The sequence below is a fragment of the Dermochelys coriacea genome, chromosome 6 (genome assembly GCF_009764565.3).
Source record: "Dermochelys coriacea isolate rDerCor1 chromosome 6, rDerCor1.pri.v4, whole genome shotgun sequence".
NCBI classification, from domain to species: domain Eukaryota; kingdom Metazoa; phylum Chordata; order Testudines; family Dermochelyidae; genus Dermochelys; species Dermochelys coriacea.
The window spans coordinates 34034170-34056258 of record NC_050073.1 but is presented as its reverse complement, the minus strand read 5'-3'; the positions used below and the strand labels follow the sequence as shown (position 1 = coordinate 34056258).

Below are 22089 nucleotides of genomic sequence, written 5' to 3'. Positions count from 1 at the left end.
ATTCCCAAGCAGTCCAGCTATCGTCACTTCTTGGACCAGATCCCATGCTCCACTTAGGACTAAATCAAGAATTGCCTCTCCTGTTGCGGGTCCAGGACTAGCTGCTCCAAGAAGCTGTCATTTAAGGTGTCAAGAAACTTTATCTCTGCATCCTATTCTGGGGTGACATGTTCCCATTCAATATGGGGATAGTTGAAATCCTCCATTATTATTGAGTTTTTTATTTTAATAGCCTCTCTAATCTCCCTGAGCATTTCACAGTCACTATCACCATCCTGGTTAGGTGGTCAGTAATATATCCCTGCTGCTATATTCTTATTATTAGTGCACGGAATTACTATCCATAGAGATTCTATGGTACAGTTTGGTTCATTTAAGATTTTTACTTCATTTGATTCTACACTTTCTTTCATGTAGATTGCCACTCCCCCACCAGCACAACCTGTTCTGTCCTTCTGATATATTTTGTACCCTGGTATTACTGTGACCCATTAATTATCCTCACTCCACCAAGTTTCTGTGATGCCTATTATATCAATATCCTCATTTAATATGAGGCACTTTAATTCACCCATCTTATTATTTAGACTTTTAGTATTGATGTATATAAGCACTTGAAAAAGTTGTCACTTTTTAGCTGTCTGCCATTACATGATATAATTGAATGGGACTTTTTTTTCATTTGACTGTTTCTCATCAGATCCTACCTGTATTTTATCATCTTCCACACTCTCCTCCTTATTAGGACACAGAGAATCTCCATTAATAGATCCTCCCCTAAGAGATGGCGCTGTCCAAACCATGTCCTCTGCACCTGTTGGCTTTCCCCCCAGCCTTTAGTTTAAAAACTGCTTTATGACCTTTTTAATTTGAAAGGTCAGCTATAACCAGTTAAAGGGCTAAGAAGCTAAGGGGGAAGACAGGGTCATAGCAAGAAGGAAAAAAAAGAAAGAAAGGGACACTATAAGTAGTGGATAGGACACTTGACTGGAATTCAGGAGACCTGAACTGCCACGTGTGACCTTGGGCAAGTCCTTTCACATCTTGTTCCATTCCCATTCTTTGTCCTGTTTGTCAGTCAGGGATGGTCTCTTACCATATGTACCTATGTACTGCCTTGCACAATGAGACCCTGGATCTTGCTTCAAGCTTAGGTGTTACTGTAACAAATATATCACAATAAGGGGAAAAACAACGTGTTTGGAATATTTCCAGACACTGAACCTGCACTGCCTCAGCAGATTAACACATACACTGTTAACAGAAAAAGGTATCTATAAATAGAAAGGTTTCAGAGTAACAGCCGTGTTAGTCTGTATCCACAAAAAGAAAAGGAGGACTTGTGGCACCTTAGAGACTAACAAATTTACAGCTCACAAAAGCTTATGCTCAAATAAATTTGTTAGTCTCTAAGGTGCCACAAATCCTCCTTTTCTTTTTATAAATAGAAAAGTTTCCTTTGAGAATCCAAAAGGAAAAAGTGTGTAACCTATGAAGAAAAAGATCTCTAGGGCTGCTTAATTAGGAGACATTATTAATCAAAGAAAATCACCCCGCCAGATAGTCACTGTTATCTATCAAAAATATAAATAGAGTTTTCTTCATCCATAAACAAGGTTTCTCATCTGTTTACATTAATATCAAAACTGTAAAATGGACAAAAAGCATCTCCAGACTCACTTAAAAACTTGGTAGAATGAAAGTAATAAATAAAATGTTGAGTCCTTTCTGAGATACTTCACAGATACTACTCCAGCTACAAAACAAATATTTATCTGCTGGTGTCAATAAATATTTATTAATTCATGCTCAACTGTGTTTTTTCAGAAAAACAGTGACCATTTTCCCCACTCTGTCTTGTGGGAAAGCTGCCTTAAATCCAAACTACTACAAAGAATTAAAAAGTAAATCCCTGCTTTTCTCCCAAAAATCTATTTCCCCCCCAGATTACAAAATTCACCTATCACAAACTCCAACATCTTATTATCACAAATAATGGTCATCTAAATTAATATGTTTCAATTAATGAACGCCCCCCTCAAAAAAAAACTGCAGGAAAGAACTCTCTCTCAGCCTCCTCTTCCCACTCCTTAAGGCAAAAGCTGAGCAAACAGATGTGCCTTACAACTTGCTCTAATGCATCACCCCTACTGAACGGCTTCTAATGCTGGAAGATTCGTCCAAAGTGGATGAAGCATTTGGCTAGATAAAAAAAAAAAAAATCTACCAACATTTTTCCTTTGTGATCAGGTGAAAAAAATTGTGTTTGTTCCCCAATACTTACATCTGGGATCTGGTGGACTTCCTCTTCAGCTGCCTTTCTGAACCCCGGATGGTACCCAGTGACTTGAAACAGGAAAGGGATGTAGTCACTGCACCAGCTAAAGAGGAGGGAGGGCTGCAGGGGGAGAGCTGCTCCTGCAAACCAGGGAGAGGAAAGTTCTCATTCTGCTTTTGGTGGAAAGGGAGAGTTGCACTCCCTCCTGCTCCAGGTTACTTTACCCCTGATGGTGCTCCCTCCACTGACCTTTCCTACTGCAATGTTTGGCCTGACAAGTCCTGGGCAGTTGTATGAAACCTCATCCTACCTTGTCAATTTGCTGTTCCTCCCATGTACCCCGTTATAGTAAATTCCCTGCAAATCGGGAGGCTGATGCACAAAGAGCTCCAGAGACTTGTCCAGCATGATACAGCAAGTCAGTAGTAGAAGAAAGATCTCCAGGTATCTACCCCTGTTCTTATACTAGGACACAGCTCCTATTTCACTACTGACTGCTACAAAATTGTAATGATGTTTACAGCTCTTGGGATTGCTGGTGTCAGAACTCTGCCTACAAACTCAGCAGCTTGGGCAAACCTCTGCATACAGTGCGTACTTTTCCTGCCATGTGCTTGGCAAGGGAGAATTAAGTTTTCTCTGGAATAACCAGCGCTCCTAAATACACATACTTTATCATTCGTTACTCTGTGCCTTTCTAGGCACAGAGAGGGGGAGAGAGAGTTTTATTATTGTTTCACAAACTTGTTTTTTTTTTACAGGACAATGTGGATCTTGGTGACTTGATGTTCTCACTCTGCTACCTTCCAACAGCTGGCAGATTAACTATTACCATAATAAAGGCTAGGAATTTAAAGGCAATGGACATAACAGGAGCATCAGGTAGGAATTTCTCTCATGCCCAACATTATAATTTCATCTTCTCCCCCTTGAATTAAAGAAATGGTATAGTGTGTCCAACTCTTCTGATATTTGGTGTTTTTCTTAAAGCCCCTGTTTCTGCAATTATTTGATTATAGGAGATTCTTTCATTAAAAATAATTTTAGCCATCCTAGTTGCAAAGAAAAGCTTAAAACATTGTGAACTCTAAAGGCTCAAAAACTAGAAGGCAAATTAAAAGAATCCAAAGTTTATTATCGTAAAGACCTCAAGAATTTTGGGGGCCTAGCTTTTGAATACTTGGAGGTGGCCATCCTATGATAGTAACCACAGAATTTAATTTTGCACTGCCTGCTATTTCTTGGGGTATATGTTGGTACAGTACAAACCAACACCAACAATGGAGAGGCTCAACAGCCATTAATCTGATACAAATGATGCTCGGGCCAAGATTATGAAGCTCACTGGTCCATTGTAGCAACCATTTTCAGGGTTGGTATTGAAAACAAAATGAAACCAGTTTGGGATTTTGCTACAAAAGGGTCAGAGATGCCTTGTTTCAATCCACTGGCAAAGGGGTGGGGTGGTGGTAATAGTACTGTCAAAAAGGAGCTACAATGAAACAGTTGCCCCAAGTAGGGCAGTCTTCTACTATACCCATAGCTTTAACTGTACCTCTAAAGAGAACAATAATTGTACACCACCCAAACTATTCTACTTCTAAAGTGTTAACATAACTAATTCCATATCAGCAAACACTAGCGCTGACCCCATTATCTGATTGTGTCCGGATTCTACTTGTGCTATAGCTGTAATCAGTTACACCGAATGTCAGGGCCGGCCTTACCATGAGGCAAACTGAGGCAGTCACCTCAGGTGCCAGACTGCTGGGGGGGGGGTATGGAGGGAGGCACCACAAAAACCCAGAGTTTCAAAGTTTTGGCCCAAGCGAGGGAGCATGGGGGTGTCATTTGAGCTCCTCAACTTAGGTACCAAAATGTTGCGGGCCGGCCCTGCAGACTGTTACCAACATGGGAATCCATATTGTGTCTTAATGGAAATTTTTACATTCTTTGAGAAGACACAATACAAAAACCCAGATTCCTAAATGAATATCTAATGGTTGATTACAATCATTCAACCAGGAAACCTTTTAACTGCCAGCCTGTTTCATTATTGAAGGAGCTCAGATTCTAATGTAGATGACGGTGAATAAATTATGTATATAGATATAGGCATAATTAAGGTTACTCCATTTGCTTTCCATCTGTGTCTATTTTTAAATCAACAAAACTGCTTATCATGGTTCACCCAGATCCCTACGTGAAGGTTTCTTTAATGTGCGAAGGACGGCGGCTAAAGAAAAGGAAAACGTCCACCAAGAGGAATACCCTCAATCCTGTTTACAATGAAGCCATAGTCTTTGATGTCCCTCCGGAAAACATTGACCAGATTAACTTGTCAATAGCAGTTATGGATTATGACCGGTGAGATACCTGTAGCTGTTATTGAATACAAATCTACTATGCAAGATTTTATGAGGCAAGAGATTGTAAAAAGCTGGCACAAGTTCTCAATTTTTTCTCCGTTTGTGGCATTGATTTAAAATGTTTTGTGGTGCAGGTCTCAGCAGCAGGCTACAACTCTCTGTACTGTCACACAGCATTTGTTTCTTAGTTTTTGAGATACAGAATTGCATCCAGAACTTTGTATGCCTAATTTGCATACATATTTACTCGAATTGTAATGATTGCCTATCCCAATGAACAGTCTGCACTCTGAACCGCCATGTGTGCACCATCACATTAATTCCTCAGATTTCCTCTGAAAATGTGGCCCACCATATATTATATTTGAAAATAATTGCTTTGGAAGAGGTGTCCTGCTTGTTCAGATATCCCATTTCACATAGTAGTCTTTACATGTCGGATGCTTTGGGTGGGCTGGAGTCAGAACAAGTATGATGTATAGTTATTTTTCTCTTTTGCAAATGTTAATGAATTTTTCTGTTGGTTAAAATTGGAGTGTAGACAAATAAAAGTCCAACTGTCAATTTACTCCATAGAAAACCAACACACACACAGTGTGAACTAATATGATATAAAAGAATAAATTATTAGTATATTATCTAGGTTAATGAAAAAGATAGGGATGAAGCTCAAATCTGTGTTGTATAGCTCATCAGGTTTTCCCAGCATCGTAGATCATTATTTGTCATAGAGAATTTAAATGGCATTTGTTCCCAAATGTAAAATTTTAAGAAAAAAATATTATGGCACATTTTCACAGTGTAGGTCACAATGAGGTCATTGGAGTGTGTCAAATAGGCAACAATGCAGAGAGCCTAGGCCGGGACCACTGGAATGAAATGCTTTCGTATCCTCGGAAACCGATTGCTCATTGGCATCCCCTTGCAGAGGTAAGATTTCCATTTCCTGCGTATTTACTTTAATTGTAAAAGCTCTTTAAATGAGAAACTAGAAGACGGATAAAATCTTTGCGAACAAAATAGCAGGATCCACATTTTTAGATTAAACCCAGAAAAGGGCTTTGAAACTCCAATTTTTAAAGTGAGCCTGACATAGCAGCTCCTCTCAGTTTTAGTGGTATGTAAACTACTTCAAACTTTACAATATATATAAACTTAAAACTCAGGCATTATATATAGGGTGATTTTTATAACATATAAAATGTTGAGTAACTTTCACTGTATGTTGGCTAAACCATATCCATCTGTTTAGAGCTGTTAAGGAATAATTAACTAAATAGGCTGTTTTACATTTATATATCAGATAAAAATATGACTTTCTTTATTTCCATTCCATTGGCATGTCCAAAGGGATGTCTAATTGCACCAAAAATAATAAAATGTCCTTGGAGATTAGCAAATGTAACAATAAGAAACGGCACAATCAAAAAGGCTCTTCAAGTTACGACTGGCTTCCTATGTTTCTTTTGTCTTCATTTAGGGGCCTATTCAGCAGAAATGTTATGCAGGCCTTCTGCGCATGGATGGCTGCCGAAGAGGCTTCCTCACCCTTTTAACCTATTCAGCAGAAATTTGGCATTCCTGTTGATCTCTTTCTTAGCCATTTCCTCAGGGGCCATTCCGCAGAGAGTCCAGAGGGGTACAGACATCCTTCTAACCCCTCCCCCTCACTCCCTTCCCTCCCCAGGGAATACTAATCCTGATTCATGAGACACAAAAAAAAAATCATAGACACAGCTATATCTAGATTTCTGAAAGCTACCACCATTTAGTTCTAATCTAGGCAAATGTACTGTTATCCACATACAACAGTAATAGTGGCCTCTGCTGTAAGCTAGGAATTACTTTTATTGTTACATGTATTGTTTAAATTCAGATGGCAAAGCATGTTCACACCCATTTCCAGTGGCTTAGGGATATAAATATGGTAGCCTGTTTAACAACTAGCATGCTAACCCTCAGTGCAGAAGGATGGGAAGGCCTGCCATATTGATATTTCTAGCCAGCAGCCACAATGCCCATTAGTTATCCAAAGATATGATTAGTGGGCAGCCTCTCTATGTATGTCGTATTGATTAGAATGTAATTGGGGATGCTTACAGTGATATAGCAGTTTTGCTAAATTATAGGTGTCAACCATAGATGGCTTCATTAGACAGTTGGCAAGTACCAGGAAGCCCCTGTACAATGATAGCAGTATCCTATTGGGACTGCATCTCCATGACTGATCATGTTTAGTAATGGGTCCCACTGCAGTTCAGTCTGCATGTCTGGGACCTCTGAGTGCCCACAAACTGCTTGAATTAATGGAGTGGAAGATTATGGCACCTGGAAATAGTTCAGGCAAGGTGGTGAAGTTCAGCACACAAAGCTCTGGGCTCACTGAGAAGCTGAAGACATGATCAGTAGCACTTTATTCCTTTTCATGACAATGCAAGAGCCAAAATTGTGCTTTGCTCCGATTGAGCTGGGCTTGGAAAACAGAGCACCCTGCTCTTAACTGTAGTCAAACAATGACACGAGTGGCTTGACAGAACCCTCGTGGAGCATTGTAAACCAGCATGACAATGTCTATTAGCAGAGGTTATGCACGCCCTTACATCAAACCTGTGTTTCCCTCTTTGAGGGCGATGAGCTGCAGAAGTCTTGTTCATAGAAAAGAGAGGGCTGTCAGAATCTAATTGACATCACTATTCTCTCAGCACATGCTCAGTTGAGTCCTTCTGCGGTCATTAATGTGAGTCACTTTACATCTACCTGAGCTACAAAGAGGCATATATTTGTAATTCCCAAGAATCTAGTGAGGGAGGGTGCCCAAAGCATCCAAGCTGTGCACAGAAATATTTATACAAACAACATATAATTTTGGGTTCTGAATCAGGATTAGGCTCAGTGATAGCTGAGCTCTGGAAGCTTCTAGAGCCTCTGTGGCCAGAGCCATAAGACTCTGACTATTTGCTGAATAGGACCCTCAGTTTTCAAACGAATGTTTCAACTATGTGAAGAGTGGTTTGTTTAGATAGTCTAACAGTATCCGCGAGTAACAGTAACAGCCAGAGGCTTTGGTGGTACCTACGAATTACTGGTACGGACACTAGCATTGCCCAAATTCAGATGGTAAGCCACATTCATGCCCATTTCCAGAGATTCATGGAAGTAGTTTGGTTTTAACAGCAAGCCTGATAGCAATGGAAATCAGCAAGCAGTGTGATTTGCAGCTGGGTGCAGCAACCAGTTTGATTAATATATTCAATATTTTTCAAACAAACAAACAAAAAAAGAATGCTGTGCTGGATATTCTTGCAAATACATTTCTTCAAGATTGATTGTCATTATACCTTTATATTGTGGTCGCGCCTCGAGGTCCTAATAAGGATTGGTGTCCCCTCTCACCCTGTACAAAAACCCAGGTTAACATGGTTCCTGCCCCAAAGACCTTATAATCTAAGAAATTAAAGAAGGAGCTACTGTCTGTAGGGCAAGAATGAGACAGGTACGGCAACCTTAGTGACACAATGTTCCCTCAGCAAGAAGGAGAATAAGTAGGATTGTGTTTGTATTTTATGTAGCCTGTAAATCCTCATTGCTCTTTGCAGATCAGTTTTCAACAGCTGTCTCAGTTATATAGGTAACATTGAATAAGACAGATTTGTTCACCTCTGTATAAAATAGGTGCAGGTCACAGGTGGCTCTGCCCCATAACACCCTCACAGTTGTCATTTTAAATTAATTTACCAATGGTTAACGCATAGGAACTTTCTCTATAATTTAGACAGGAAATAACTGGAGTACCTTAGATGCCACTGTGTGGTAATTGCTGACAAATGTTGAAAGGTGATCACAGTACTGGGCAGTACCACACTAAGAAATCCACATCCAGGAACAAGAGCCATTGGGATAAAAAGCTATTTTCACTATTTCTTCAATTGTGCATGTAATTAACTGTCTAAAGCCTCTCCAGCATAGTTTAATTTCAAGGATTTAGTAAAAGCCCTAATGTTAAAACATACACATGCAAACTTGTGTACATTTGTCTGAGCAAAATACCTGATGCATAGTCACACTTTCCTTTGTGTCCACATACCATCTTGCATGTTCATTAGGCATTCTGGATTTGCAATTGAGCACATGCAAATACGAGTAGGTAGTCTTGAGCACATGTTTACAAGGCTGGCCCAAAATTTGCAAAAAGTGTCAGTCTGTTTCTGTCTTGTTAGAAGAAAAGGAATACTTGTGGCACCTTAGAGACTAACAAATTTATTAGAGCATAAGCTTTCGTGAGCTATAGCTCACTTCATCGGATGCAAAGCTGTCTGAGCAGCTCCTTGGTATCAGCAAGCCTGTGGCACAGTGACAGTATTCTAGTCTGTCCTGCATGAACCTCATTTCAGGCATGTCCTCTTTATTCAAGCAAAAAAAATCCCATGGGAGTCAATGAATTTGGTCCTGTAAGGAAATATTTTGATTCCCTGGACCAGTCAGTGTATGCATCCCTGCTTGGAATGCAAAGCAGACAGGTGTGTACTTACCCACTGTAACTACTATCCCCAGTGTAGTGCCAGGATTGGTAACTGCAGTGGAAAGGGAAACACCTGTACTGCAGAGAGAGAGAGAGATTCAGGATGGATGTGGAAGTTCTCACACAGCTTCTGCTTCTCCAGCATGTTAAAGGGGCACCTTTAGAGACATAAAAGTTATATATTCAGTATTGCCTGCTCTCATTGTTTTATTGCCATTTTCATACTATTTGGTAAAAAGAAAAGGAGTACTTGTGGCACCTTAGAGACTAACAAATTTATTAGAGCATAAGCTTTCGTGAGCTACAGCTCACTTCATCGGATGCATTTGGTGGAAAAAACAGAGGAGAGATTTATATATACACACACACAGAGAACATGAAACAATGGGTTTATCATACACACTGTAAGGAGAGTGATCACTTAAGATAAGCCACCACCAGCAGCAGGGGGGGGGGAAAAGGAGGAAAACCTTTCATGGTGACAAGCAAGGTAGGCTAATTCCAGCAGTTAACAAGAATATCAGAGGAACAGTATACTATTTGGTGTTTCACTTACAGCCCCAGCTGCTGGGATCTAGAAAGCTGAGATTCACATGCAATCTCATTTCGGGGTGGGGGGGGAGGTGTTTCTAGCTGGCTCAGTTCTGGAGAAAGTGCTTGGAAACTTGATCTGAGTGCACCCTAAAAGGTTCAGAAACCAGAAGGCAAAGAAAAAGAACCCAACATTTATTTATTTTAACTATCATGATTTTTTGGTGCCCAACTGAGGATGCCTGAACAGTTGGGGGTGGCAATTATATAAAAGAAGCTCACAGTAGGTTAGCACCATACTGTGAATATTAACATTCTTTCTTTTTCATAATTGATGTGACACCATTTATAATTTCTGTTTACCTCTTGGACCCCCTTGGACAATAAAATCCACTAGATCAGTCAATTTCATGTTCCGGTTCTCATGCATTAGCACAATGCTATTTTGTTTGGGGTTCCAACCCTGCAGGGCAGCATTATACTGGATGGAGTACCCCAGAGATCCTGTTTAAATTCTGCCACTGAACTAACAGAAACTAACATGGAGACTACCCATGACCCTGACACAGTCAACCTCTTTTTGAAACGCTGCTCCCAGAGGTAACTTGTCACTAGGGCCCTCTTTTTAAAATTTTGTATATTTGCCTTGGAATGGAACAAGTTGCTTCAAATGGAAGGTACAGTTATTTCCAAAATACTTCCTCAAGATAGAAAACTCCCGCCCCAAACACCTTACTGCCACTTCAGATTACACTGTACATTTGTAAAAAGAAAAGGAGTACTTGTGGCACCTTAGAGACTAACAAATTTATTAGAGCATAAGCCTTCATGAGCTACAGCTCACTTCATCGTATGCATTTGGTGGAAAATACAGAGGGGAGATTGATATACACACACAGAGAACATGAAACAATGGGTTTTATCCTACACACTATAAGGAAAATGATCACTTAAGATAAGCCATCACCAGCAGCGGGGGGAGGGGGGAAAAAGGAAAACCTTTCATGGTGACAAGCAAGGTAGGCTATTTCCAGCAGTTAACAAGGATATCCGAGGAACAGTGGGGGGTGGAGTGGGGGGGAGAAATAACATGGGGAAATAGTTTTACTTTGTGTAATGACTCATCCATTCCCAGTCTCTATTCAAGCCTAAGTTAATTGTATCCAGTTTGCAAATTAATTCCAATTCAGCAGTCTCTCGTTGGAGTCTGTTTTTGAAGCTTTTTTGTTGAAGGATAGCCACTCTTAGGTCTGTAATCGAGTGACCAGAGAGATTGAAGTGTTCTCCAACTGGTTTTTGAATCAGGTTTCAGAGTAGCAGCTGTGTTAGTCTGTATTCGCAAAAAGAAAAGGAGTACTTGTGGCACCTTAGAGACTAACAAATTTATTTGAGCATAAGCTTTCGTGAGCTACAGCTCACTTCATCGGATCCGATGAAGTGAGCTGTAGCTCACGAAAGCTTATGCTCTAATAAATTTGTTAGTCTCTAAGGTGCCACAAGTACTCCTTTGGTTTTTGAATGTTATAATTCTTGACGTCTGATTTGTGTCCATTCATTCTTTTACGTAGAGACTGTCCAGTCTGAGCAATGTACATGGCAGAGGGGCATTGCTGGCACAAGATGGCATATATCACATTGGTAGACGTGCAGGTGAACGAGCCTCTGATAGTGTGGCTGATGTGATTAGGCCCTATGATGGTGTCCCCTGAATAGATATGTGGACAGAGTTGGCAACGGGCTTTGTTGCAAGGATAGGTTCCTGGGTTAGTGGTTCTGTTGTGTGGTGTGTGGTTGCTGGTGAGTATTTGCTTCAGATTGGGGGGCTGTCTGTAAGCAAGGACTGGCCTGTCTCCCAAGATCTGTGAGAGTGATGGGTCGTCCTTCAGGATAGGTTGTAGATCCTTGATGATGCGTTGGAGAGGTTTTAGTTGGGGGCTGAAGGTGATGGCTAGTGGCGTTCTGTTATTTTCTTTGTTGGGCCTGTCCTGTAGTCGGTGACTTCTGGGTACTCTTCTGGCTCTGTCAATCTGTTTCTTCACTTCAGCAGGTGGGTATTGTAGTTGTAAGAATGCATGATAGAGATCTTGTAGGTGTTTGTCTCTGTCTGAGGGGTTGGACCAAATGCGGTTATATCGTAGAGCTTGGCTGTAGACAATGGATCGTGTGGTATGATCTGGATGAAAGCTAGAGGCATGTAGGTAGGAATAGCGGTCAGTAGGTTTCCGATATAGGTGATGTTTATGTGACCATCGCTTATTAGCACCGTAGTGTCCAGGAAGTGGATCTCTTGTGTGGACTGGTCCAGGCTGAGGTTGATGGTGGGATGGAAATTGTTGAAATCATGGTGGAATTCCTCAAGGGCTTCTTTTCCATGGGTCCAGATGATGAAGATGTCATCAATGTAGCGCAAGTAGAGTAGGGGCATTAGGAGACGAGAGCTGAGGAAGCGTTGTTCTAAGTCAGCCATAAAAATGTTGGCATACTGTGGGACCATGCGGGTACCCATCGCAGTGCCGCTGATTTGAAGGTATACATTGTCCCCAAATGTGAAATAGTTATGGGTGAGGACAAAGTCACAAAGTTCAGCCACCAGGTTAGCCGTGACATTATCGGGGATACTGTTCCTGACGGCTTGTAGTCCATCTTTGTGTAAAATGTTGGTGTAGAGGGCTTCTACATCCATAGTGGCTAGGATGGTGTTTTTAGGAAGATCACCAATGGATTGTAGTTTCCTCAGGAAGTCAGTGGTGTCTCGAAGATAGCTGGGAGTGCTGGTAACGTAGGGCCTGAGGAGGGAGTCCACATAGCCAGACAAACCTGCTGTCAGGGTGCCAATTCCTGAGATGATGGGGCGTCCAGGATTTCCAGGTTTATGAATCTTGGGTAGCAGATAGAATACCCCAGGGTCGCGGTTCTAGGGGTGTGTCTGTGCGGATTTGTTCTTGTGCTTTTTCAGGGAGTTTCTTGAGCAAATGCTGTAGTTTCTTTTGGTAACTCTCAGTGGGATCAGAGGGTAATGGCTTGTAGAAAGTGGTGTTGGAGAGCTGCCTAGTAGCCTCTTGTTCATACTCCAACCTATTCATGATGACGACAGCACCTCCTTTGTCAGCCTTTTTGATTATGATGTCAGAGTTGTTTCTGAGGCTGTGGATGGCATTGTGTTCTGCATGGCTGAGGTTATGGGGTTATTTCTCCCCCCCACCCGACCCCCCACTGTTCCTCAGATATTCTTGTTAACAGCTGGAAATAGCCTACCTTGCTTGTCACCATGAAAGGTTTTCCTCCTTCCCACTTCCCCCCCCCCGCTGCTGGTGATGGCTTATCTTAAGTGATCACTTTCCTTATAGTGTGTATGATAAAACCCATTGTTTCGTGTTCTCTGTGTGTGTATATCAATCTCCCCTCTGTATTTTCCACCAAATGCATCCGATGAAGTGAGCTGTAGCTCAAGAAAGCTTATGCTCTAATAGATTGATAGTAGCAGATTAAATTTGTTAGTCTCTAAGGTACCACAAGTACTCCTTTTCTTTTTGCGAATACAGACTAACACGGCTGCTACTCTGAAAACTGTACATTTGTGTGATGCTACTTTATACACTCAGCATAGATTTCAGAAACACTTCCATAACATAAATTTGATCACCAAGAGATTATGGGTGCAATCCTGGTCCCACTGAGGTCCATGGGAGTTTTGTACCTATTGCCTCACTTCCTTGATAGAAGAGAGCATTTTTGTTTAAAGGGGAAATTAAAAGAATAAATATTTCAATCCTTCCAAGACACTCTTGTTGCAGACTAGAAGGGAATTTTGTGGAAGTTCCTTGTTAATATATTGACACCACATCGCTGCTGCACATGAATTTAAAAAATTAAAAAAAAACACACCCTCTCTTTTCACTAACTTATAAAGCACTAAAAACATTTCTATTATATAGTTTTATAAACTTTTTCCTTCTTTTCCTAAACAAACCATAAATGTGGGTCTAAAGTACCTGGCAGTGAATGAGTGCATATACAACTCCACTGCTGGGGCAACAGGTGGTTCCAGAGCAGAAATCAGGCACATGGCTGAGGAGACGCATGTGTCTCAAGATGATGGTACCAATGCATGTGCATTTCAGCATTCTTTCCAGCTGATCCATGATCAGCTAAGAGCAGTAAACATGAAAAAGGCAATGACAGCCTGTTAAGACAAGGGCCTGATCTAACTCCCACTGGAGAAAACAGTCCCACTGGCTTCAGCAGAAGTTAGGATCAATCCCACAGAGAGGTATGAAAGGAGAAAGATTCAAAGAATTACAAGAAGACTAAGTGGATGAGAGTCATTCTCCATTTAGGGGTGGGTATCACTGAAAAAGGGTACATTTCCTTCAGGGGAATTTAGAAGGAGTTTTAAACCTAGGATTATATAGACCCATATTATCACACAAGATATAAAACAAGAGGTATAAGAGACATATTTCACACCAACACCACTCAGCAGTGTTAAAACATTAAAGGGGCCTATTTGCCATAAAAACAAATTTGCTAGAAATGCTCTTAAAAACTTAAAATATCTACTGATTTTTTTTTTAAAAAAAAAAAGGAGTTTAAATTTTTTTTGTTTGACCCATTTAGATACAGTACAATTTAGCGTATCGTTAAAACATTTTGTGTTTCAACTGGGGGAGGGGGGGAACAGAAGAACTTAAACTAGGCTGAAACCAACAGAATTGGTCTCAATTAAATGTTCTTACCTTCTGTTTAGAACAATGCACTGTAAAATGACTACACTTTAGAATCAAATGGGGAAAAAATGGCATTATTATAAGGAAAAAAATGTAGAGTGAGCAATCCATAGTTTAGTAGAATTTACTAGAAGCACTTGTGCAGGTGAAAACGGAAGCAGAACATATGTAACAGATGTTTAAAGCTCTCTCTTTCTGCTGTAATTAATGCAGGTCCTTGTTTGCATCATAATTCTGTTCTGAAGCAAAAACTTTACAGCATGTGAACAAAGCTGTGTAAATGTGAATAATACTATGTAAATGGAATTGTGACATTTATGGACATTGCTGAATGTCTTTGAGAATTGCATTAAAAGGTGATTTCTAATACAGTGGGTTGGGCAAGGAACTACAGTTGGAAGCACTCCAGGGTCCTGCAATTCTCTGAAAGGACCACCGTCTCCATGAAGGCATATGAAATTTATGCTCCAAATTGCAATGATGGACCACATACAGGAAGAACAACTCCAGGAACACCTATCTCAGCTGCAAACTAAGCATTAACAGACCTGGCACAGAGAGGAAGAACACAAAGGGGATTGTAAGCATCTGGGATGTTTGTTTGTTTTGTCTGTTTCTTTTACTTCCTTTTTTCCTTTGGCCAAACTCAGACATCCCTAAAATTGGAATGTTTTAGTCAGTTGCATGCTGGCCGGTTGTCATTTTTTTTTTTTAATACTCATCATAAAGGTATGTAAAGGGACATAGTTTGATATACAGTAACTTTGATTTTACTATACATGAACATTATATTCTACTTTACTATTTCTTGTTCAATGAGTAGTCCTGGTATGTCTATGTTTCATGTCTAATTTCGGAAGACAGAGCCACATCTTTATCAGGGCTCATTCAGTTAGGTGGAACTTATCTTTGTTTAGTAGAGATAATGCATGATTCCTTTGCAGTAAGGGTTTGAGGGATAAAGTAAATAAATTTAAAATTTCTTAATTTTATAAAAAGTATCTCATTCTTCTAAACACAAGTAAAATGTACTTTGATTTATTTATATAGAACTAGTCTATACAAATAATTTTGTTCTTAATAAGACATTGTGCAATTGTTATTTATTCCTATTTTGTATTTCTATATTAAAGTTTAAGTGAATGTTTAAAGAACTCACAGATAATACTTTAGAGATGTTTTAATTCAGTGTTTATCAACAGGAAGCAATGGAAAACCTCTAGTACAGTTCTGAACATTCATTTTTAAAACAAAATGGGCATGGAGCTCACCTTGTAGATGAAGGAAAATATAATAGGGTGTTCAAAGAGGAAAATCAGACGGCTACAGAAAGCTTTCTGCAGAGTGAAGCATAATTTCCTCGCAATTTAAGAGCATCCTGACTTTGCTATATCCACCATATTTCAGATTTTCATGTAATTTTCAGAGTGGCGAAGTATGATTTTCTTCTTTAAATTAACCAGACCGGTATTCTTCCTGTCACAGCTTGACATGCAGCCCAGGGAAACTGGCAGCTGTGCTGAGGTAGAGTGTAGACACACATGGAAAAGTATGTTTTGAAATAAGAAACTGGCATGACTAAGCAAGTTATATCTAGGAGCATAGGCGACATGTAGAGGGGGAACATGCAGGGGCAAGCCCTCCCCCCAGAATTCTGCTTGGCCTGCCGGGGGAAGGGGGAAGAGGGGCTCTGTCCTTCTCCCACTACACCTGCCCCCTGGCACATTCGGTCCCTGTCCCTGGCAGCTGGGGAGTGGAAGGGGCAGGACCAGCTGCTTCTCATGTCGGCTGCTCTGGATTGCTGCTCTATGTGGCACAGCAGCTGCCTGTGAGAGCCCAGCTGGGGAGGCGGAAGCTTCTGCTCCCTGCTTGGGCCAAGGACAGGAGCCCAAAGAACCAGAATCCCCTCTCGCCCCCAGCACGCTTCCAGCTCACTCGGCCCCGTCCCTGGCAGCTGGGCCTAGGGGGAAGCAGATGCCACTGCCTCCCCAGACTGTTTTTTTCTTACCTCTGGACACTTTAAACCAGTGGTTAAAGTGGGATGAAAAATGAAGAAAGGGGGGCCTGCTCCTACAAGCCAGAGAAAGGAAAAGGGAGCACTGTTCCTCGCACTCTTAGTTTACCCTAATCCTATTTTGAACTTAATACATTGGACCAAACTCTCACTTACATCAGCAGGACCCCACTGAAATCAAAAGGGTTGCACAAGACCAAAGTAATAAAGATTCAAATGAAACATTTCCCCTATTTTTCTCTGCTTCTCTTATATTCTTTTGCACACACACTCACACTCTCTTGGTTTCTTTAGTGGAGTAGCCCAATCCACAAAAAGCCCAAGGGGCTGGGCCTGAAAAGAGATTATCCTAAGTATATCAACATCAGTCCTTAAGGAAATATCACTTAGAGATCCAAGAGGCAAACTACCTGCAGGAGTGCTTCCCTTTGTTTTCCTATCCAGCATTCTATAGAAACAGAAACCTAGGCCCCTTCTTGTCAGAGAAGAATTCCCCTACAAAGGGAGTACTTGTGGCATCTTAGAGACTAACAAATTTATTTGAGCATAAGCTTTCGTGAGCTACAGCTCACTTCATCAGATGAAGTGAGCTGTAGCTCACGAAAGCTTATGCTCAAATAAATTTGTTAGTCTCTAAGGTGCCACAAGTACTCCTTTTCTTTTTGCGAATACAGACTAACACGGCTGCTACTCTGAAACCTACAAAGGGAAACATCTCCAGAGGTCTAGGTTTCCTCTGAAAGCCAGCATTGCTTGTATATTGCTGGCAGCAGCCTTCTTGGAGTCAGGTGAGTGAGCTTGGTGTCATAACTTGGCACAGCACCACACCATGGCAGGAATGCAGTAGTGCACCATTCCACAGCCATGAATGGATAACCGCAAGTTCCCAGGGGTCTCATATTTCTGTTGTGTTTCATTTTCTTCTCTCTCTTGTGTAGATGGTGTTGGTTCCCTGGCTTCCTGCTAGCCACAGGAGGCTAAGCGGACTGTATTACTAATAATATGGTTTTAGTACGTCTCTCCTTGTGTGGGTTTTTTTGTTTGTTTTTTTTAAAAAAGAAAATAATAAGCTATAGTTTAATAAAATGCATGGCAAGATGGAGTGGATGACTGGTGAAAGCCAGAGGCAGGCTGAGCCAGGGGCACAGTCTCCAGCTCCAAAGTAGCTTAGAACTTCAATATAAACCCTGCATTGGTTTTTCCGACTTGCTGCTTTTACAGCTGTAACGGCACTTCATGCCTTTGGAAGTCTCTGCACCCAGCTTGGCCCTTGTTAGCTCCCTTTGCAGCACTGTTTAGAGGAGGGGAAGTCTAATCCCCTTTCCTCTTAGTCTCATACTTATGCTGATACTCCAGGTCTTTCCTCTTGAGCTCAAGAATCAGTTTCTCTCTCCGCGTTACTGCCCATGACTGTCCCTAATTAACAGTGTCCCAGGCTCAGTTAAAATCATCTCGAGGACAAGCAGGTTGCTTTGGCAAATTACTTGAACAAGGAAGAAAAAAAATCACAACATAAAAGAAATACAAATCAAACAATCCAGCTGACTACTATGGAAAAATTTTCTTGTTGGCACAAACTAGTGTGACAATGAACAGAAATATCACCAAGGGGAGGCAGAACAAAGTCCTCTCACAGCCTAAAGCTGCATCTCTCTTTAGCCGTCAGCTCAAAAAGTCCAGTGACATGATCTCAGCAGATGGAAAAGGGAGAGATTGAACCCAGTCCTTTGACTTGATTTAGTCAACACATAGCGCTCTCTCTCTCTCTCACACACACACTCACTCACGCTATTTCTTTTGGAGACATTTGCTTGTAGCACAGTAAGAGGAAACACTTTCATTTTCAGATGCCGTATTGTGCTAAATAGCCCCCCTTTCTCTTCCAAAGCCTACATCAACATTTGAGTGTTATTCTTTTCCATTAATGCACTGGCAGTCATTACAGCTGCTCAACTTAATGACTCTCACATGTGTGTACGGAATACTTGGGCGAGTTCTGGGTAGCCTAGCCTGGGGCTATCAGCCTAATAAGATGAGAGTTATATCAAGTATTATGGTATCTTTTTATTTCTTTCTTTCTGTTTTTCCCATTTGATCACTTCCAGTTTGATTCCGTCCCATTCAGTCTCCTTATCTTTCTTCGGCTCCCTTTTCCTGCCCCTTCCCTTTCTCCTCTTCCCCATTACTGACATTTTTTCCTGATGTGTGGCCTCAATGGCCCTGACTCTGAAGTCCTTAATCAAGCAAAAATTCCCCCTGGAGCCAGGTTGGGACAATCAAGTTGACTTCATCAGGAGACTTTTCTGGTTAAGGACTGGAGAATCAAGAACAATAGATAAGGCTGGTAATGAGCTGTTATCACAATTGCTCTCACTACAACAGTTTGGATAGCACTTTCATTAGTAAGGTGGGTCTTTCCCCTGGCTCGCTCACAGTCCTGAAGTGAGAGACAACTGCTGATTCAGAATGTAACAAGGATCTGGCAAGCAACAGCATATGACAGGGTAAATTTTTGGACTGGAATTAAAATAGTAAGTAATAGCATTCAGATCTGGTCCATTTTTAGTGAAATGTACAAAATCCAAGGTTGCAGTAACTCAGTCAATGGAGATTTTAAACCATTTCTGAAGTCGTTATCCATTTTCAACACATGTGAAGAAATCAAAGTGTTCCAGCCCAAACGACAGAAACATTCCAATTCTAATCCAACACAAAGCTCAGTCATATAGCAATAATGTAATATAGTAATATTTTCCTCTGAAACTCCCCCCCTGCCAAAAAAAAAAGTTTATGAATAAACCAAGAAGGAAGTCTCATTTTGTGATAGGCGATAATATGGAAACAGGTTTCAGAGTAGCAGCCGTGTTAGTCTGTATTCTCAAAAAGAAAAGGAGTACTTGTGGCACCTTAGAGACTAACAAATTTATTAGAGCATAAGCTTTCGAGCTGTAGCTCACGAAAGCTTATGCTCTAATAAATTAATATGGAAACAAGTACACTGGCATAATTTCCATGTTACCTTCAAAGAAATGGCAATATTTGGTTTTCCACCCATCATTATATGGAGTAATACCAGCTGGAAGTTCAAGAATTTGTTAGTTAAACCAAAGGAACTACAGGCCTCTAATGTGCTCTTAAGATATCCACCTCTCTAAAGGAATGAGATTTTGGTTTGTTGCTCTGTATTAATTTTCTTTCCTATCTACTACATCTTCTGCTATTGAAGAACAACGTTGACTCCTGTAATAACCTTCACTAAAATAAGCAACCCTGAAATCTCAATGCCACTACTCATTAAGGATGCGTGAACAGAAAGCACTTTTCCAAGAGGTGAAATAAGTCAGGCAAGTTTTCAATGTGTAAATAATGCATAAGATCATGCATTGAGCAGAGATGCATATCTAAGGCAATTAGCTATTCACAGAGGCAAAAGGAATGGCTAATTTACTGTTCTGCTATCTTCTTCCATTTAACATTCTTTTTAAGCTTTAAAGAATAACTACTTGGGAAGATGCATAGGTACAGGATATACACAAAGTGCATGCTTATAGATTGTTTGCAGAGAGAATACCTCATCTTGTTATGTAATATACATTGTAGGACTATATATCCATTTCGGGAATGTGCACAGGATGTTATAATATGAATATGCTTTGACAGAGTACATGTAACAATTCATATAATATGTTGTACTCCTAGAGTACCCTCCACCAGGATCTCAAAGAATTTAGGCTCTGAACACCCCCATGAATTAAATATTAGCCGTATTTTGCAGAAGAAGAAACTGAGGCCTGAAGAGACTAGATGCACTCTCTTCCATTAAGAAAACTCCATTCCCTTGTGGGTGCAATCAGGTAGTTAGTGACATTAGTTGTGCCTGGATATTCATGGATACCAAATGGAAGGCAAGGTTCCATAAATCTGACATTGTGACATACGAAAATTATGCAGGAAATATTTGGCAAAGCCAGAAACAGTCCCCAGCAGCATGATCTCTAATACTCTAAGGCAGTGGTTCCCAAACTTGTTCCGCCGCTTGTGCGGGGAAAGCCCCTGGTGGGCCGGGCCGGTCAGCAGGATTGGCGGATTGCGGCTCCAGTGGCCGTGGTTCGCTGCTCACTTATGCCACTCTGACTACATACAGGGGCCTTAAAGGGGTAGAAACAGCCTCCTGAGAATACTCTACTGCACAGAGTAGAGCTGACGTAAGGGGAAGAATTGTATGCTAGCCCTGTTTCCAGCTCCCAGCATGGGGTTGTTCCCTACTTCCCAAGACCTGTAGGGTATGTCTACACGGCAATAAAAGACCCATGGCACGGCTGGCACAGGTCAGCCAGCTCAGGCTCTCAGGCTATAAAACTGCAGTGTAGACATTCAGGCTTGGGCTGGAGCCCAGGCTATGAGACCCTGCGAGTGGGGAGGGCCTCAGAGAACCAAATGTCTGCAGTTGTATATTTAATCTTAGAGCCTGAGCCCCACAAGCCCGAGTCAGCTGACTTGGGCTCTGAGACTCAGTGCAGCAGGTTTTTTATCATACTGTCGACATTGCTGCCCATAGCTCACTATGGGTTGCAAAGATAAACGAGAGCAGCCCTGAAACTACTTTAGCTTACATGGAGTGGGCCAGGCAGACCCTTAGTTGCTCTAGAATATGGGGAATGTAAAAGGTAGCTTAAAGTCACCTCTCCCCCCCATTCCTGTGCTTGCTGCAGGAATGAAGCACCAGAATCAGGGGGCTCGTGTCTCCTGCTTCTTAATCCTGTGCGTTACCCATAGGACCATATTCACATATTTATCAAATACATCTTGGAGGTTTCTTTGCAGGAGTTGGGCTGACTGGTCATTCAGCGTGGCAAAGTGGAGTCAGTGGCTATCATCCTATGAGGGGGTGGGAAAAAGCTTGCTTTTCCCCTCAGCAGGTGACGTGTGTGTTTGATCCCAATAACTTCACACACAATAAACCAAACACAGAGAAACTATGATACATAGAAATCAAGCCACATTAGAAAGTGGTTAGCTGGCGGATGGTGAAGCTGAACAATACAGAATTAGGAGTGACTTATCTAAATATATATTACATTTGTATATCACCTTTGGAAAGAAGACAGAAGCACTAGCTAGTCCCCACTACACAATTGTTACTTCCCCTCCCCTGAGCTCAAGGGAAGGGCTATACAAAAGGGCTGCTGCGAAGGCAGGAGAAGAATACCTGTGGTAAGGCAGGGCTCCAGACCCAGGTGCTGAGTGAACCCTAAACTGGAGAACCTTTTTATGTTTGTCTTTCCTTAAGGGAACCAGTTATGTGCTTCTGCTGTTCACACTGATTACTGCTGAGTCATCCCACCAATTTACATGCCTTTAATCTCAAAAGCACTTTAAAACCCTATTACACACACAAAAAGACTTCTGAGTCATCCCATTGACTTGCACACCTTTCATCTCAAAGCACGTTAAAACATATTACTCGCAATACAACTAAATTAAAGGAAGGTTAAGGTTGCAAAATCAAGCACTCAGAAGTTAGGAAATGTCAGAGTTAAGATTGCCCCTGCAACCTTGATTTAACCCCCTTGTGCACATGTATTATGCTGAAGTCTTTTATTACACAAGCACATTTTGTTTTGTTTTTTCCACAGGACTCCTGCCTCATT

At 41.2% G+C, this 22089-nt stretch overlaps 1 protein-coding gene across 3 annotated transcripts in view; it reads left to right on the top strand.

The window, feature by feature from the left end:
- SYT9 (synaptotagmin 9) overlaps nucleotides 1-14874 on the top strand; it is a 119929-nt gene extending 105055 nt beyond the window's left edge. The window contains exons 4-7 of one of the 3 annotated variants that reach the window (XR_005293779.2): nucleotides 3040-3160; nucleotides 4474-4645; nucleotides 5453-5577; nucleotides 14797-14874. Coding sequence is in view for 2 of the 3 variants with exons in the window: in XM_038408009.2 (XP_038263937.1) it covers nucleotides 3040-3160; nucleotides 4474-4645; nucleotides 5448-5577; nucleotides 6128-6235 (531 nt within the window). In the remaining variant the exon portion in view is untranslated. Of the gene's footprint in view, nucleotides 1-3039; nucleotides 3161-4473; nucleotides 4646-5447; nucleotides 5578-6127; nucleotides 8983-14796 lie in introns of those variants that run through there. The other 2 variants (XM_038408010.2, XM_038408009.2) reach the window with 2 other exon arrangements.
- Nucleotides 14875-22089: the final 7215 nt, after the last annotated feature.